Raw genomic sequence first — 19,763 nt, 5'->3', positions numbered from 1 at the left:
TTTTTTTTATTTGTAAAAGATAATACCCAGCTTGTCCCACAAAGTCATTATTAAAATACAGATTGCTTGGCAAAATCTAAAATGCCAGTAGAAGACATTTTATTGTATAAATCAACTTACCTTTTGTTTTTCTTGTATGAGCCTAACATCTGAATAACATTAATGTGGAATATTAAAGAAATAATATAATTTGATAAGAATGACTATAAGAATAATGATTGGGCAGCACCTGTGACCCAAAGGAGTAGGGCACCAGCCCCATATACTGGAGGTGGCAGGTTCAAACCCAGCCCCAGCCAAAAAATGAAAAAAAAGAATAACGATTACGTTCTTTTATACAATTTAATGAGTAAACTTGTAAGTAGTCTCTATAAGTAATGTGTTGGGACATACTCTCCCACTTTAGAAAATAAACATGAACTCACCTACTTGTTTTGCTTTCCTTAAATAAATCTTTCCTTCAGTACTCATATATCAGTGGAGTTATCTTAAAATAGTTTGTTCCACTGATAGACTCTGTCTTGTATTCAGGTCTCAGTGAGGGAGAACTATTTTTGTTTTATCACTAGCATCTAGAGAACGTGCAAGATTTTGTTTTTAATACCTGTGTGGTAAAGTGTGCCTGTGAAGTAATGAAACTGCCCTACAGACCAGCATCCATTTTCTTTATCCCAGTGAATACTGTCCTGACTTGGGCACTTAAGAAGACTGTGTACAGAGCTTACATACTGCCTGAATTAATTTTGCTGACATGCTCTCAGAGCTAGTTTTTGAAATTGAAAAAAAAAAAAAACAGCCTTGTTAACTTTAGATTTTGGCTTTGTTTTGTTTTTTATCTTAATGATCTTATTCATTATACTTGCATATTAGCTGTTCATAAACATTAAAATCTCACTTAAAAAGTTGATTATTTGCACCAAGGAAGATAGATGTTATATTAAATATTAAGTAGTTTATTTTTTTTTTTGAGACAGAGTCTCACTCTGTCATCACGCTGGGTGCAGAGTGCCGTGGTGTCATCATAGCTCACAGCAACCTCAAACTCATGGGCTGAAGCAATCCTTTTCCCTCAGCCTTCCAAGTAGCTGGGACTACAGGCATGCACCACAATGTCTGGCTAGTTTTTCTAATTTTAGTAGAAATGGGGATCTCACTCTTGGTCAGGCCGGACTCAAACTCCTGAGCTTAAGCAGTCTTCCTACCTAGGCCTCACAGAGTGCTAAGATTACAGACATGCGCCACCATGCTAAGCCTCTGAAAGTAATTCTTAAGAGATCAGAGGGTTTTAAACAAGTCAACACTGAAGTAAGGGTTAACATTGAAAGAATGGTCCGTGTATATGGGTCATTTTATATATATATAAAATATATATATATAGGTCATTTTATATATATATATATATGCCATTCATAGAGTTCTTGACAGATACTGTGTGTGTATGGGATAGAGTTCTTGACAGGTCAGTTACTATTTAAGCTTTAAAATTCCTTTTTGTCTTTATATAACTTCAATGTGACTTTAGAAATTTGAACTTTTACGAGGACTGTTTGATTGTAGAATTTTTTTCCCATGATAGTGTCATTATAGTTTTTCTTTTTTATGTTTTTAAATTTATTGCTGGGGATTCATTGAGGGTATAAAAAACCAGGTTTCACTGATTGCTTTTGTTAGGTAAAGTCCCTTTTACAATCGTGTCTTGCCCCCAGAAGGTGTGGCACACACCAAGACCCCACCCCCCTCACTCTGTCACTCTCTCTGCTCTTCCCTTCCCCACTCCTCCCTCCTTCCTCTCTCTGCTCACCCCCTCCCTTTGTCATTAGATGTCCTCATATCAAAATTGAGTACATAGGATTCATGCTTCTCCATTCTTGTGATACTTTACTAAGAATAATGTGTTCCACTTCCATCCATATTAATATAAAGGCTGTAAAGTCTCCATCTTTTTTAATGGCTGAATGGTATTCTATGGTATACATATACCACAGCTTATTAATCCATTCCTAGGTTGGTGGACATTTAGGCTGTTTCCACGTTTTGGCAATTGTAAGTTAAGCTGCAGTAAACAGTCTAGTAGTGCAAGTGTCCTTATGATAAAAGGATTTTTTGGTAGATGCCCAGTAATGGGATTGCAGGATCAAATGGAAGGTCTAGCTTGAGTTCTTCAAGGGTTCTCCATACTACCTTCCAAAAAGGTTGTATTACTTTGCAGTCCCACCAGCAGTGTAAAAGTGTTCCCTTCTCTCCACATCCATGCCAGCATCTGCAGTTTTCAGATTTTGTGATGTGGACCATTCTCACTGGGATTAGATGGTATCTCAGGGTGGTTTTGATTTGCATTTCTCTAATAATTAGGGATGATGAGCATTTTTTAATATGTTTGTTCACCATTCATCTGTCATCTTTAGAGAAGGTTCTATTCATACCTCTTGCCCATTGATATATGGGATTGTTGGCTTTTTTCATGTGGATTCATTTGAGTTCTCTATAGATCCTAGTTATCAAGCTTTTGTCTGATTCAAAGTATGCAAATATCCTTTCCCATAATGTAGGTTGTCTGTTTGCTTTGGTTGGTGTCTCCTTAGCTGTACGAAAGCTTTTCAGTTTAATTAAGTCCCATTGGTTTATTTTTGTTATTGTTGCAATTGCCACAACAGTCTTCTTCATAAAGTCTTTCCCCAGGCCAACATCTTCCAGTATTTTTCCTATACTTTCTTTGAGGTTTTTTATTGTTTCATGCCTTAAATTTAAGTCATTTATCCATCTTGAATCAATTTTTGTGAGTGGGGAAAGGTGTGGGTCCAGTTTCAGTCTTTTACATGTGGATATCCAGTTCTCCCAGCACCATTTATTGAATAGGGAGTCTTTCCTCCAAGGCATGCTCGTGTTTGGTTTATCAAAGATTAGGTGGTTGTAAGATGTTAGTTTAATTTCCTGGTTTTCTATTAGATGCCAAATGTCTATGTCTCTATTTTTGTGCCAGTACCATGCTGTCTTGACCACTATGGCCTTGTAGTACAGCCTAAAATCTGGTATGGTGATCCCCCTGGCTTTGTTTTTATTACTAAGAATTGCCTTAGCTATACGGGGGTTTATTTGTTTTGTTTTGTTTGGTTCCATGCAAAACGCAAAATCACTTTTTCCAAATCTTGAAAGTACGATGTTGATATTTTAATATGGATGGCATTTACTAGGTAGATTGCTTTGGGAAGTATAGACATTTTAACAATGTTGATTATTCCCAGCCATGAACATGATATGTTCTTCCATTTGTTAAAAGTCCTTTGCTATTTCCTCTCTTAGGGTTTCATAATTTTCTTTATAGAGGTCCTTCACCTCCTTTGTTAGGTATATTCTTGGATATTTCATTTTCTTTGAAGCTGTGGTGAAGGGAGTTGTGTCCTTAATTAGCCTCTCATCTTGGCTGTTGTTGGTGTATACAATGGCAACTGACTTGTGGACATTGATTTTATATCCTGAGACAATACTGAATTTTTTGATGACTTCCAAGAGTTTTGTGGTTGAGTCTTTGGGGTTCTCTAAGTGTAAGATCATATCGTCAGCAAAAAGGGAGAGTTTGACCTCCTCTGCTCTCATTCGGATGCCCTTTATTTCCTTGTCTTGCCTAATTGTATTGGCTAGAACTTCCAGCACTATGTTGAATAATAATGGTGACAGGACAACCTTGTCTGGTTCTAGTTCAGAGAGGAAAAGCTTTCAGTTTTATTCCATTCAGTAAAATATTTACTAGCTGTGTCATAGATAGCCTCAATCAGTTTCAGAAATATTCCACATATCCCTGTACTCTTCAGTGTTATAATTAGAGAAGGATGCTGGATTTTATTGAGTGCTTTTTCTGCATCTATTGAGAGGATCATGTAGTCTTTGGTTTTACTTCTGTTGATACGGTGGATAACGTTTATAGACTTGCATATATTAAACCAACCTTGCATCCCTGGGATGAAACCTACTTGATCGTGATGTATGATTTTTTTGATGATAAGCTGTAATCTATTGGCTGAGATTTTGTTGAAAATTTTTGCATCTATATTCATGAGTGAAATTGGTCTGAAGTTCTCCTTTTTAGTTGGGTCTTTCCCTGGTTTTGGTATCAGGGTGATGTTTGCTTCATAGTACATGTTGGGGAAGATTCCTTCCTCCTCAAGTTTTTGGAATAATTTCTAGAATATGGGAATAAGCTCTTCCTTGAAAGTTTGATAGAATTCTGGTGTGAAGCCATCTGGACCAGGGCATTTTTTGGTTAGAAGATTTTTTATTGTTTCTTTAATCTCAGTGCTTGAAATTGGCCTGTTCAGGAGCTCTCTTTCTTCCTGGCTAAATCTAGGGAGAGGGTGTGATTCCAAATATTGATCCATTTTCTTCACATTGTCAAATTTCAGAACATAGAGTTTCTGGTAGTATTCAGAGATGATCTCTTGTATCTCTGTGGCATCAGTTGTTATTTCCCATTTATCATTTCTGATTGAGGTTACTAGAGATTTTACTTTTTTATTTCTAGTTAGTCTGGCCAAAGGTTTATCTATTTTATTTATTTTTTCAAAAAACCAACTCCTTGTTTCATTAATTTTCTGAATGATTTTTTTGTTTTCAGTTTCATTGATCTCTGATTTAATTTTGGATATTTCTTTTCTTCTGCTGGGTTTAGGCTTAGATTGTTCTTCTTTTTCCAATTCCATAAGATGGCTTTTTATTTTGTTTATGCATCTAAAGCAATAAATTTTTCTCTCAAAACTGCTTTTGCAGTATCCCACAGGTTTTGGTAGCTTGTGTCTTCATTGTTGTTGTGCTCAAGGAAGTTAATGATTTCCTCTTTTATTTCTCCCTGCACTCAACTGTCATTCAACTGAAGGTTGTTTAATTTCCATGCCTTTGTGTGGAGTTGAACATTTTTGTTGGAGTTGAGTTCCACCTTCAGTGCCTTGTGGTCTGGGAAGATACAAGGTAAAATTTTAATTCTTTTTATTCATCTATCAAGCACAGTTACTCTAGGGTCTCATTTAAGTCCCTTATATCTTGGTTTAATTTCTATTTAGAGGATCTGTCCAGCTCTGTAAGCAGAGTATTTAAGTACCCTGTTATTGTGGTACTATAGGATATCATATTGCTCAGACTGAGTAATGTCTGTTTCAAGAATCTGGGAACATTTAAATTGGGTGCATAAATATTTAGAATTGAAATGTCTTCTTGTTGAATTTTGCCCTTGACCAATATGAAGTGACTATCTTTGTCTTTTTTGACTTTAGTTGCTTTAGATCCACATGCATCTGAAAATAAGATTGCAACCCCTCTTTTCTTCTGAATTCCATGTGCCTGAAAAATTGTCTTCCAACCCTTAACTTGGAGATTTAATTTTCTTTTGAAGCTAGGTGTATTTCCTGCAGACAGCAAATGGATGGCTTGTGTTTTTTAATCCAGTCAGCCAATCTGTACTTCTTCACTGGGGAATTCAAGCCATTGACATTTATTGAGATAGTTGGTAAGTGTGGTAGTGTTCTATTCATCTTATTGTGTGAGAGTCCATTGCTTAGTTTCATCTTTAGCATCATGGTGGAAGTTAGGTTCTGTCCTTTAATTTCTGAGTTCTTACTTTGCTATTGATCCATTGTGATGGTCAGTGTGTAGACTGGGTGAAGTATTTCCTATAGAGCTGGTCTTGTTGAGGTGTATTTTCTCAATGTTTAGATATCAGCAAATGATTTGATTTCTCCATCAATTTTAAAACTTAGCTTAGCAGGATATAGAATTCTGGGCTGGAAATTGTTCTGTTTAAGTAGATTAAAGGTAGATGACCATTGTCTTCTTGCTTGGAAAGTTTCATTAGAGAAGTCTGCAGTCACCCTGATGGATTTGCCCCTGTAGGTCAACTGGCACTTACTCCTGGCAGCTTGAAGAATCTTTTCTTTTGTCTTGACCTTGGGTCCGATATCCCTCTGAAAGGAGTGTGTCAGAATCTTTGGTGATATTCAGGAAATTTTCATTTATAATATTCTCAAGTATGGCTTTTCATTCCCGTGGGACATTCTTCTTCACCTTCTGGGATACCTATAACTCATATGTTTGAAAGGTTCATATAGTCCCACAACTCAGACACTGAACGTTCTGCTTTCTCTCTCTTCTCTGTCTCTTCTTTGTGTGAGCTATCTCAAGAGTTTTTTCCTCTACCTCTGAGATTCTTTCTTCTGCATGGTCTAATCTGTTGTTGATATTTTCTATTGCATCTTTAAGTTCCTTAATTGACTGCTTCAATTCCATCAGCTCTGCTGTATCCTTTCTATACTCTTCATATCGTTCATCTCTTATTTGATTCTGTTTTTGGATTTCCTTTTGGTTATTTTCCATCATTTCCCTCATTGTTTTCATCATCTGTATTCTAAATTCCCTTTCTGTCATTTCTAACATTTCTTTATAGGTGGAATCCTCTGCAATAGCCACCTCACAGTCCCTTGGGGGCATTGCTCTGGACTGATTTTTCATGTTGCCAGGATTTTTCTACTGGTTCTTCCTCATGAGTGATTTATCTGCTTCCCTGCCCTAATTTTCCTTTCACTTCCTCTTGCTCTTTAAGTTCCCATGCCTCTGGACTAGGGTTTCGATGAGTCCTTTTGATAGAGAATCAGAAGGATAAGAAGATTGAAGAGCAGGAAGAGACAAAAGAGAAAAAAAAAAGGCAGGGGGGGAGAAAGGCGAGGGATGGGTAAAAAGGAATATTAACAAAGAGAAGAAAGGCACAGAAGGAGGGAGACATGAGCAATATAGGTGTGCAGTAGGGTACTATGACCCAACCTTAGAAACCCCCAACCTCTGGGGGTACCAGGTTGGGTTGTTCCTTTGAGGTCAGCAGCTCTTTGCTAGCCTGTTTGGACACAGTACCCCACCTCTACCAAGTAGAGAGGAAAGACAAAAATGCTATAAATAAAACCAAAACAAGCAAACAAAAAGCTTTACGGGATAAAATTGGGTAAAAAGCCAAATAATAGGGGTAGAATACACTAGCAGAAATGAAGTTCTATGTGTTAAAAATGGGCAACAATGGAAAATTAAACTAGAAAAATGAAGAAAGAAAAGAAAAATCTATAAGGAAAATGTTGAAATTAAAAAAAAAAAAAACAAGAAAGAAAAACAAAACCAAAGCAGTATATATATCTTGCTGAATATTGTCTGGGCAACAGGTAATCTTCTGGGGTATGAGATGTTAATCACAATGCTGATACAGCTGTACGAGAGATGGAGACTGGAGGCCTCTGCTGATTTCTCAAACCACCTAGGGTGGAGAGCCTAAATCTCACTTCAGCTAGCTTAAAAGGCACTTTAAACTGCCAACCTGGGCTAAACAGAAGCTTCCCCAAAAAAGCACTTGTCGCTGGGATCACGCCTGAAGTGGTTATCCACTTACCCACTGTGCCAAAACCCATCTCACACTATGCCCCTGAGGGCCAAGGCTGCAAGGCGTCTCAGTCCCCACCTTTAGGCTGCTCAGTCACTAGATTACTGGTTCCCGCTCCATCCTTGCTCTGCAACCCTGCAAGCAGAACTTCCCGGGGCAGTTCTCCCACAGTGGCTCCATGCGGCCCACAACCGAACACTGTTAGCTCCATCCAGCTCAACGGCTAAGTCTGGGACCCTAGCGGATGCTTAAAAGTCCTCCCTCTTACCCAAGTTCTCCCAAGGTATATCAATGGAGTGCCAAGTCCAAAAAATACCCAAACAGATCACAGGTAAGGCCTTTCCAGTTTGCAATCCCGCAGCTGCTATACTTAACAGCTGCCAGTGGATTAGACCGAACAAACACACTTGCCAGATCTCCACTGCTTTTGTCCTCCTTAGGGGGTCCAGAAGTCCCTCACTGATTCCTTGTGTCTCCAAAGGGATGTTTCTGGGCCGATCCCACCAGCCAGAGATGCCTGTAGTCTCCTCTCTACAGACTCACCATGCCCAGTTACAAAGACACCGTTAGTCAGCCACCATCTTTTTCTGTGTCTTTTTTTTATTATTAAATCATAACTTTGTATATTGATGCATTTATGAGGTTCAGTGTACTGCTTTGATATACAGTGTGAAATGCTTACATTGAAATAAGTAATGCATTCATCACAATTATACTCATTTCTTAATAGTTTTGAAATGTACCATTGCATCAGGCAAATTAGATGAGGTCTCCCCAAAAACCCTTCCTCTTCCCATATCCCCCCTCCTTTTCCGTCTCTCCTCTTCCCTTCTACTTTCTAGACTATAGTTATGATTTGCCATTCATATGAATGTGTAGGTAATTACATATTGATTTCATAGTAGTATTGAGTACTTTGGGGTTTTTTTTTTTCCATTCTTGAGATACTTTACTGAGAATGTGTTCCAGCTCCATCCAGGTAAACATAAAAGATATGAAGTCTCCAAATTTTTATGGCTGCATAGTATTCCATGGTGTACATATACCACAATTTGTTCATTCATAGGTCACTTGGGCTGTTTCCATGTCTTAGCTATTATGAGTTGGGCTGCAATAAACATTCTGGTGCGAATGTCTTTGTTATAAAATAATTTTTGATCATCTGGGTATATACCAACGAGAAGAATTGCAGGATTGAACCAGTAGGTCTACTTTTAGTTCTTTGAGTGTTCTCCAAACTTTTTTCCAAAAAAGGTCGTATTAGCTTGCATTCCCACCAGAAGTATAGAAGCATTCCCTTCTCTCCGCATCCATGCCAACATCTGTAGTTTCAGGATTTTTTGATGTAGGCTAAACTTCCTAGAGTTAGATGATATCTCAAAGTGGTTTGATTTGCATTTCTTTGATGATTAAGGATGAAGAGCATTTTTTCATTTGTGTGTGCCCATGCACCTGTCTTCATCAGAGAAGTTTGTGTTCAAGTCTCTTGCCCACATAGAAATGGAGTTATTTGTTCTTTTCTTACTGATTAGTATGAGTTCTCTGTAGATTCTAGTTATCAGACCTTTGTCGGAAGCATAACCTGCAAAAACCTTCTCCCATTCTAAAGATTGTCTGTTTACTTATTGTGCTCTTGGCTGTGCAAAAGTTTTTTAATTTGATCAGATCCCAGTAATGTATTTTTGGTGTTGCTTCAATTGCCTGGCGGCAGGGGGTCCTCATAAAATATTCTCCCAGGCAAATTTCTTCAGGTGTTTTTTTTTCTGCACTCTCTTCTAGTATTTTTAATAGTTTCATGTCTTAAGTTTAAATCTTTTATTCAGTAAGAATCAATTTTTGTTAATGGTGAAAGGTAGGGGTCCAGTTTCAGTCTTCTATAGGTCGCCAGCCAGTTCATCCAGCATCATTTGTTAAATAGGGAGTCTTTCCCCCACTGAATATTTTTGATAGGCTTGTTGAAGATCAAACAACGATAAGTAGCTGGGTTCATCCCTTGGTTCTCCACTCTGTTCCATAAATCTACTACTATGTTTTTGTGCCAGTACCAGGCTATTTGATCACTATAGATTTATAGTATAGCCTTAAGTCTGGTAACATGATACACCAGATTTGTTCTTATTTCTGAGTAATGTTTTTGCTATTTGAGGTTTTTTCTGATTCCATATAAAATGAAGTACTATTTTTTTCAAGCTCCTAAAGTATGACAGTGGTGCTTTAATAGGGATTGCTTTGGGTAATATGGACATTTTAACAATGTTGATTCTTCCCAGCCACGAGCATGGTGGGTTTTCCCATTTGTTAACATTTTCAATTATTTCTTTTCTCAGTCTATAGTTCTCTTTATAGAGATCTTTCACATCCTTTGTTAGGTAAATTCCCAGATATTTTATCTTCCTTGGCACTACTATGAAAGGAATAGAGTCCTTGGCTATATTTTCAGCTTGACTTTTGTTGGCATATATAAAAGCTATTGATTTATAAGTATTGATTTTGTATCCTCAGACCCTGTTGTATTCCTTGACCGCTTCAAAGAGTTTTGAAGTTGAGTCCCTGGGATTTGCCACGTATAGGATCATATCATCAGCAAAGAGTGAGAGTTTGATTTCCACTGACCCTATTTGGATACCCTTGATCACCTTCTCTTGTCTGATTGCGATGGCTAAGACATCCGGTACTATGTTGAATAGCAGTGGAGACAATGGGCATCCTTGCCTCATTCCTGATATGAGTGGAAATGTTTTCAGTTTTATACCATTCAATACAATATTGGTTGTGGGCTTGCTGTAGATGGCCTCTATCAGTTTAAGAAATGTCCCTTCTATGCCTAATTTCTTAAGTCTTCTGATCATCTTTTTTTTGCAGTTTTGGCTGGGGCTGGGCTTGAACCCACCACTCCCGGTGTATGGGGCTGGTGCCCTACTTCTTGAGCCACAGGTGCTGCCCTGTATAATTTTTTTGATGTGTTGTTGAATTCTATTTGCTAAGATCTTATTGAATATTTTTGCATCAATATTCATTAATGATATCAGTCTATAATTTTCTTTCTTTGTTGGATCCTTTCTTGGTTTGGGGATCAGGATGATATTTGCTTCACAGAATGTGTTGAGAAGTTCCTTCTTTTTCTGTGCTTTGGAAAAGGTTGTATAATATAGGTACTAGTTCCTCTTGGAAGGTTTGATAGAATTCGGATATGAAGCCATCTGATCCCAGACTTTTTCTTTTTTGGGAGATTTCGTATTATTGATGCTATTTCAGTGATTAATATAGGTCTACTCAAGATTTCTAATTCTTTGTGGTTGAGTCTAAGAAGGTGGTGTGCTTCCAAGTATTGGTCTTTTTCCTTCAGATTTTCATATTTCTGAGAATAGAGATTTTTCTTATAATCATTGAGGATTTTTTGAATTTCTGAAGCGTCTGTTGTTACTTCTTTATCATTTCAGATAGACGATGTTAGAGATTTTACTTTTCTGTTTCTGGTTAGGTTGGCCAGAGGTTTATCAATTTTGTTAATCTTTTTTTTTTTTTGAGACAGAGCCTCAAGCTGTCCCCCTGGGTAGAGTGCCGTGGCATTACAGCTCACAGCAACCTCCAACTCCTGGACTCAAGCGAGTCTCTTGCCTCCGCCTCCCAAGTAGCTGGGACCACAGGTGCCCGCCACACGCCCAGCTATTTTCTGGTTGCAGCCGTCGTTGTTGTTTGGCAGGTCCGGGCTGGGGATTCGAACCCGCCACCTTAGGTGTACGTGGCTGGTGCCTTAGCCGGTTGAGCTACAGGCGCTGAGTCTGTTAATCTTTTCAAAAAACCAACTTTTTGCTTTGTTGATCATCTGAATGATTCTTTTGTTTTCAGTTTCATTTAATTCTGCCCTAATTTTGGTTATTTCTTTTCTTCTGCTGTGTTTGGGGTTGGAACGTTCTTCCTTTTCCAGTTGCTTGAGATGATCCATTAAATTGTTGTCTTCCTTTCTTTCTGTTTTCTTGATAAAGGCTTCCAGCGCTATAAATTTCCCTATTAGGACTGCCATTGCAGTATCCCACGGGTTTTGATAATTTGTGTCTTCATTATCATTTTGTTTCAAAAATTTGCTGATTTCCTCCTTAATCTTGGCTTTGACCTAGCTATCATTCAGCATAAGATTATTTAGTTTCCATGATTTTGTTAGAGTATGAAGATTCCTGTTGCTGTTGAGTTCAACTTTTATTCCATGGTGGTCTGAGAAGATACAAGGAATAATTTCTATACTTTTAAATTTGCTGAAGTTAGACTTATGTCTTAGGATATGATCTATTTTTGAGGATGGCCTGTAGGCTGATGAGAAAAATGTATATTCAGCTTTATTAGGATGAAATTTCTGTAGAGATCTGTAAAGTCCATTTGTTCTAGGGTCAGGTTTAAGTCTAATATTTCTTTGTTTAGTTTCTTCTTGGAGAATCTATCCAAAATTGTCAAAGGGGTGTTAAAATCTCCAACTAGTATAGTACAGAAAGATATCAAGTTGTTCATATCCATTAGGGTCTGCTTTATGAATTGAGGGGCATTCTGGTAGGGTGCATAAGTGTTCATTATTGAAATCTCTTCAAGTTGAGTGTTGTTTCCGTTGACAAATATGTAGTGACCATCCTTATCTTTCTTTATCTTTGTTGGGTTTAAAGCCAATTGTATCTGCTGCTAAAATTGCAACCCCTGCTTTTTTATGGTTTCCATTTGCCTGTATTATACAAGTCCATCCCTTTACCCTGAGTCTATTTTTATCCTTTAAGGTAAGGTGAGATTCTTATATACAGCAGATTTGAGTCTGAGTCTAATTTTATGTATCCAGGCAGCCAGCCTGTACCTCTTTAGTGGACAGTTTATACCATACACATTAATTGAGAGAATTGCTAAGCCTGGTTGTGTTTTTGGTGTCATGATTTTTGGATGTCCAGTGGACATTAATTCTTTCACCACTGTGGAAGTTGGGTTTTGTTCAAAAATTTCTGGGTGAGTTTACTTTGAAGGTAGAGCATTGTACTGGTCATTGTGGAGGATGGGTCTGAGAATATCCTGGAGAGCTGGTTTAGTTATGGCTGGGGACTAGCCCTGTCTGTGAACTCAGTTGACATAGGGCAGCCACTCTCCCACTGTGGGTGCCTGCAGAGCCAGGGGTTCCGCACCCTGTCCAGCCAGACACACCCTGAACCAAGGGTCAACACCATCACTAGCCGGGCATAGTCATAACCAGGGGACTGCTCCTCCTCCCACCGAGTTTCTTTTTTCCCACACCCTCTTTCTTCCCTGTTAATCACAGATTCCGTCCTGATGGTTGGCAGTCCACGCTATGCCCAAATCTCTCAGGAAAAGACCAAATAACTCTGTGCTATGCAGGGGGCAGAACTTCAGACCACCATGCAAGGGGGGAAGGGTGGATTGGGAATTTGGAGTTGTGGGGGGAAATATCTGTTCAGTTTTGTGCCTGGCAGGGTGGTGTCTAGGTTCATAAGTGGGACCTCCCTGCAGAAAGAGACCTGGTGTTTAGCGGCTCTCTCCAGCGAGGTAAAATGAGAGGTCTTTTGTTCCCTGCTCGCTCACAGATAGCCTGTGGCCCGTCTCCTGCTTGGGGGAGGGGTATTCCATCCTCTAGTCGGTAGGCTTTATACCTATAATTTGTTTTCTTGAATGCTCTTCCTTGGAGTTACAGCTTGGCGAACAGCAACCTCCAATTCCTGGGCTTAGGTGATTCTCTTGCCTCAGCCTCCCAAGTAGCTGGGACTACAAGCACCCACCACAACTCCTGGCTATTTTTTTTGTTGCAATTTGGCAGAGGCTGGGTTTGAACCCACCACCTGTATGGTGCTGGTGCTCTACTCACTGAGCCACAGGCACTGCCCCAAACTTCTTTCTTGACTCAGCTTCCCATCTTTGGCTTCATAGAGTCTGATACCATTCATTTTTTTCTCCCTCTGCTCAAGAACCTCTGCCAAGGGTTGCCACCAAACCATCTTCCCAGAATTCCCCATGATAGTGTAATTAATATTTGGGTAGACATAAAGTAGTCCTAGACACATTATCAATAGATAACTATAAACTTGGAATTTAAACATAGGCAGACATTAGATTAAGTTGGTTTTCCCAACCCCCACCTAACAGAGGCCATCCCTTAAAGGGGAAATGATTTGCTCAAGATGCAGCAAACTAACTCTAGAGGCAAGTCTTTACATTTCTAATTCAGTATCTCTTTTTCTGCTACAGTAACAAAAGTATTAGGATTATAACAAACTATGAACCTTGTAGTGTTCTTTAAAATAGTTTAGATATAAAGTGTCTTTTATGGGAAGGCCCTTCTTGTTACCTTCATAGGACTTTTATATTCTTTTCAGTCTTATTCAGTTCATTAAATTCTAACCTTGGTTTCTTGGGAGTTTTTACCATTCTTTCTTGAGCTTCCTGATGAGAAATTATACTCATTCTGTATTGTAGACAGAGAAGCATTAATGTTACTGGCATTGTGTGATCACCACCACTAGGAGTTTCAATCCTGTCCATCAAATGTTGTTTTACTGGAATAGGTGGTGTCATAGATAGTGACTGTGTAAAGGCTTATTCATGAGGCTCATTAAGCCTTCTGAAAGACTGTAAAGCCACTTTGAATCCAAATTCTCTTAGGAACATTTCATTTGTATTTTTATGATAACTTCAATCAATGTAATGTAAATGACAGATTATTAAAGTACATATTATGATTTTGATATTAAGTATAAGAAAAATGATGTTTTAATTTCAGTCTCTTATTTGTTAAAATACAGGATTTAGAATTTTTATTATATTGTATATAGGTGCCTGGAATACTTACTAAGAAATGATGCAAATCCAGGGATCCGTGATAAGCAGGGATACAATGCAGTTCATTATTCAGCTGCTTATGGTCACCGTCTGTGTCTTCAGCTGGTAAGATTACTGAATTAATGTGGAAAGACTAATGTGAGTTTATAATCTAATGTAACAAATGAAAGTAAGTAGATCAAGAAACAAATTCTCTTTTGCTCTTTAACAGTTATTTTCAGAGTCTATAGACCTCAAAAATTCATAGTTGCCCTAGTAAGATATCTCTCATTACCTTTTCCTTTTCAAAAAAGAAAGGAAAAAAGTAGATCTCTGGAGAGAGCTAGTTGTTACCCTGTCTATATGTCTGCAGGATTCACTTTTCCTGCCCCTTTAAATAAATATTTTCCATAAACTTCTAAAAAACTATGACCATGTCTTAGAGGAGAAATAAAAGTCTCTGTGAGAGCAAGGTCTCCCCCTTATATTTAGGGAATTTTGAAAGGCCCATTTATTCCATAGTCCCTCCAAATAAGAGAGACTCTGCTTCTGCAAAGCAAGTTTGTATTTCAGCTGTGGTCTCATTTGAAATATGCATACTGTTCACTCCACTTTGCCAAACCAAAATGAAAGGGACAAGTTAAAATATACTCTTGTGTATCCAGGTGCGTTAGATTCGAGGTTCTTTAATTTAGACTTGTAAGTTATGTTAAATTTATAATTAAATTATGTTAAACTTTGCTTCCCTTCAAGAAGAAATAAAATTCAACAAGAGTAGATATAAAAGAGAAAAAGGAGGTTGACATTTAATATAGCACTTAGAATCCTGCTACAAAAGCAACAAATACCATTTTCTTAAGTTGTTATGGATCTTCAAGCTAAAATTTTAGACCTGTGTATGTTTATCTGTGGTCTGTTGTAATGTAAAATTATTTAAAAGACTCAGGCCACGCCTGTGGCTCAATGAGTAGGGTGCCAGCTGGAGGTTGCTGTGAGCTGTGATGTCATGGCACTCTACTGAGTGTGACAAGGTGAGACTCTGTCTCTTAAAAAAAAAAAGACTTAATTTTTTTGGAGGCAAAGATAGCATAGGTTTGAGTAGATGTAACATAGCAAAGACCAGTGTTAAGTAGAGACTTAATATTGTGAATACTTTCTAAACTGTTCTTGTTTTAATATTTATTTCAGATTGCAAGTGAAACTCCTTTAGATGTTGTAAGTATTAGTCAATTTCTCCCCCTTCGGTTAGAATATTATATTTTTTTGGTCTTGTTAGAGCTGAAGCTGTTTTTACATATTCATAGGAACAAAGATATGACAGAAATTATGTGTGCAAGGGGGGGAAGGTGTTTACTTGGTGATAGTAAAATAGCACTCTCCACAAACTCTGAGTTGATAGCACTTCATTCAGACCTTTTAATCCATAGACCTTATCATACTTTTGTGATGATCCTGTTCTATGTCCTGAGTTATCAGTTTATACACTAAATGGATTTGAACTGGAAGGTAGGGTAGAAAAATTGCTGAAGTATATCTTTCTGACATTTAAAATGCCTCTTCTTTTTTAGTTAATGGAAACCTCGGGGACAGATATGCTCAGTGATTCAGATAATAGAGCAACAATAAGCCCTTTACATTTGGCTGTGAGTATTACCATTATAGCTGACTTGATGGCTAGTTTACTAAAACTGTCTAACACTTATTTGTGTTGACTCAAACAAGTACCATGAACTTTTGGTCTGTGTAGCAGTTAATCATGGAGTTAAAACTCACAAGAACGTTTTTAATTCCGAAAATTTGTAATGTACCTTTTCTGGATTTTGTGTTTATGTGTGTGTGTATAAACCATGGTCCTTGGTCTTCCTCCAGGGCCTCCTCTAAGGGAGAAAATATGCTTGTGATGATGAATTTAAAAATATTTGCTCTAGTGAAATGGCTTATAATGTGCTAAGCTGATGGCACACACAAATCCTATGTTATTTCTACAATTTTTTGTTTACTTTGTCACTTTGTGGTACTAACTATTGTGTGTTCACTGGCCCTGCAGTTGCTTATGCTATAGGATTTGGGTACATGATGTCTAAGATCTCTTCCACTTTAAGATTCCTTTGAATTTTTCCTGTCAATGTCAGTCATTAAGTGAATAGGTTAGAGAAGAGTGCGACAATTCTTTAAATCAAATATGGGCATGAATTACCTTAAGAAATTTTAAGTAGTATTTAATCTAGCTCTTCCTAAATTGAAAGAATTTATTTTTGAAGCAAAGCGTTTTACAGTTTGGGAGAATGGGGGAAACTTTGAAAATCAGGAGATAAGGGTACTGTCACTAGCTATTAAAACAGTAAAATGGAGTGCACTTATGGCTCAAGGAGTGGGGTGCAAGCCCCATATACTGGAGGTGGCGGGTTTGGACCCGACCCTGGCCAAAAAAAAATAGTAAAATGCTTATGAGGTTGTATCTTTAATGTAGATCACTACAAGTTTAGTGATCCATTTCACACGTACTCCTATTTTTTTAATGTTAATATTCTCCTTGCATATGTTCTGACACTGACACACATTGAATTTTCTGCTCTTTCTACCCCCGTCTTCCCACTAGTACTTTCTAATCATGTTCCAAATAATTAAGAATGCATTATTGAAGCTTCTTGCTTCCTTGCCTTTTGAGTCTTTGGACGCACTATCACCTCTCCCAGATTTGCATAGGAAGTCTGAAAAGGCAAAGCTAGCATGGAGAAAATGTCCATTTTACTATTGCTGGCAAGAAGTGAAATCTGAGCAGATGACTAGGGGTTCTCGCGTGGTTGTCATTCTCACCATCCTAATAGCACTGTCATTTCTTGAGCACTTACTAGGTTCCAGACTATTGCCCCCTCATGGAGATTCAAGAAATAGCATATTAGGCTTGGCGCCTGTGGCTCAATTGGCTAAGGCGCCAGCCACATACACCGAAGGTGGCGGGTTCGAATCCCCAGCCCGGCCCACCAAACAACAATGATGGCTGCAACCAAAAAATTGGCCAGGCGTTGTGGCGGGCACCTGTGGTCCCAGCTACTTGGGAGGCAGAGGCAGGAGACTCACTTGAGCCCAGGAGTTGGAGGTTGCTGTGAGCTGTGATGCCATGGCACTCTACCCAGGGGGATAGCTTGAGGCTCCGTCTCAAAAAAAAGAAAAAAAGAAATAGCATATTAAAGGCTCCTAAAAATCTTGTAGTATGTAGACTCTCTTATTAACTTAATGATGTTTCTTTAGAAATTTCATGTTTGTATGCTCCCCACCTAATTTCTCTTTTAGTACCTGTACATATATTCTACACTGATTAATGATTTTTTACTCTCTATCTCAATTACTTTGGGGGGGGGTGTCAGATTTTTTTGTGTGTGGTGGTTTAAAAAGAACATAGCATAAAATTCATAAAATTTACTTTCTTACCCATTTCTGCTTGTACAGTTTAATGGCATTAAATACATTCACATCATTTTACAGCTAATCTCCAGAACCCTTTCATCTTGCAAAACTGAGACTTTATATCCAGTAGACAAACGGTTCTCTATTTTTTCCTCCCTTTAGCCCCTAACAACTCCCATTCTCCTAATCTAAATAACTTCATTTAAGTAGAATCATAATAGTGTTTCTTTATTTATGACTGGCTGATTTCACCTAGTATAATGTCCTTAAGATTTATCCTTTTTGTAGCAGGTGGCAATTTCCTTCATTTATAAGGCTAAATAATTTATTGTTACGTAAATGTCACATTTTGTTTATCCATTCATCTGGCATTTAAGACTTGAGTTGTTCCCATCTATTGGCTATTGTCAGTAAGTGTTGCAAAGAATAAGGGTGTACTGAATATTTTTAAAGCTAAAGTGGAAATTTTGTAATTTAATAATTAGTCTCAGTGAAATGTGATTATACCATCACTTTTGCATTTTGTATCTATCTCTAGGAGGTTTTTCAGAAGTTACTTGAAGTTTTTCATTCCACATTCTATTTAGGACAGCTTAAGTGCAATGAAAATGGTACTGGCTAGAGGCTTAAGGAAACTGATCTTAATTTGTAACTTTGTTTGTACTGGACATACAGCCTCCTTCTCTCAGTCCTATACCAGAACACCATGGGGGAAGAGTTCTGTGGTAAAACATCAGGGGTGCTTGTCATCCTTATTTTCTCTCCTTTTTATACAGTCATCTACATGCACTATGGGAATCCTCAAGAGTTCACTCTTTCGGTAGCATAATTTCATTGACCTGGTATTGAGGAGCAGATTGAATGTTACCTAAGAATAGTAGAATTCTGTGATCCATGGTCACTTTAATCTTTGACGTAGTCAAGGTTTCTGTGGCAGATAGTCAAACCTTCTACCACAGAAGCATCAAAGAGATCAGTCAGGCCCAGAGCAACTTCATCTCTTGCTGGTACTTTCTGACATTTTCGGCCAGAAGGGGCATTATAGTCCTTTGAAGGTTATTATTGCTTTATGTCCGGCTCAGCGTACACTAGTGTAAATAATACATACTTGTCATGTTGGATTTTGACATGAGTTATCTGGGAAGCCCTTTTATCAGACTGGGTAAAGAAAGGGGCTTCAGTTTGACAAAGCTTCAAAACCTTCCTCTTTTATACAGTTGGGATAATGCCTAGAAGGTGACATATGTTCAAACAGCTCAGGTAAGTAATTCTTTGCTAAAAGAAATGCTTATTTTTGAGCTATAACACGTTATGAGGTAAGAGTAGTCACCTTAATTTGAGAAATCAGAAGATTCAAGCACTAACTCAACGCAAGCTGTCTCTGGAGTTAATGAGGAACAGTGACCTGTGATTGAAAAGGCAGGCCCCTGGGTATTATAGACTTAGAATCAAAGCTTTAAATGAATCCATGTCACACATTCATTAAATTGTCTGCCATGAACCAGGATTGTATGTTCATTTGAACTTTTATTATTTGTAGAATATCTGTTCCCTAACTGTAGCCTGCTATGTTTGTTAGAAAAATCTATAGTTAACTTTCTGAATTCTCAATACTACAAAACTTGTTTTGGATTATCTCAAAATAATATGAAGATAAGCTTGCTTATTTATAGTTTCTAAAATATTTGCAAAATCAGCCTAAATATTTTTTTAATTTCTACATTTATTTTTAGGCCTATCATGGTCACCATCAAGCATTGGAAGTGTTGGTACAGTCTTTGTTAGATCTTGACGTCAGAAATAATAGTGGAAGAACGCCTTTAGATCTTGCAGCATTTAAGGGGCATATCGAATGTGTGGATGTACTCATTAATCAGGGAGCCTCAATTTTAGTAAAAGATTACATTTTGAAGAGAACACCTATACATGCAGCAGGTATGCCAAATAGATTGTGCTTGATTTATTTGCCACTATCTGATATTTTGTTTTTTGATTTTCAGTATATATAATATTAATAATTATCTTAAAATTTTTTACTTTAATTGGTTGAATGATTGTATTATCAGGGAAATCTAACAGTAAGACAATAATCACTTAAAAATATCATTATCTGCCTCAAATTGGATTTATGTAATTGTCTTTTTTTTTTTTTTTT

At 37.7% G+C, this 19,763-nt stretch overlaps 1 protein-coding gene across 1 annotated transcript in view; it reads left to right on the top strand.

The window, feature by feature from the left end:
* The window catches only part of ANKRD28 (ankyrin repeat domain 28), a 79,572-nt gene that overhangs the window by 34,444 nt on the left and 25,365 nt on the right, over window positions 1-19,763 (top strand). The window contains exons 10-13 of the mRNA XM_023512669.1: window positions 14,215-14,326; window positions 15,389-15,415; window positions 15,769-15,843; window positions 19,342-19,543. Of these exons, the coding sequence (XP_023368437.1) occupies window positions 14,215-14,326; window positions 15,389-15,415; window positions 15,769-15,843; window positions 19,342-19,543 (416 nt within the window). The remainder of the gene's footprint in view (window positions 1-14,214; window positions 14,327-15,388; window positions 15,416-15,768; window positions 15,844-19,341; window positions 19,544-19,763) is intronic.

The sequence above is a fragment of the Otolemur garnettii genome, unplaced genomic scaffold (genome assembly GCF_000181295.1).
Source record: "Otolemur garnettii isolate 467f Iridium unplaced genomic scaffold, OtoGar3 scaffold00002, whole genome shotgun sequence".
Taxonomy (NCBI): Eukaryota; Metazoa; Chordata; class Mammalia; order Primates; family Galagidae; genus Otolemur; species Otolemur garnettii.
Note: the sequence above shows the minus strand (reverse complement) of the source record. Positions and strands in the feature narration are given on the sequence as shown.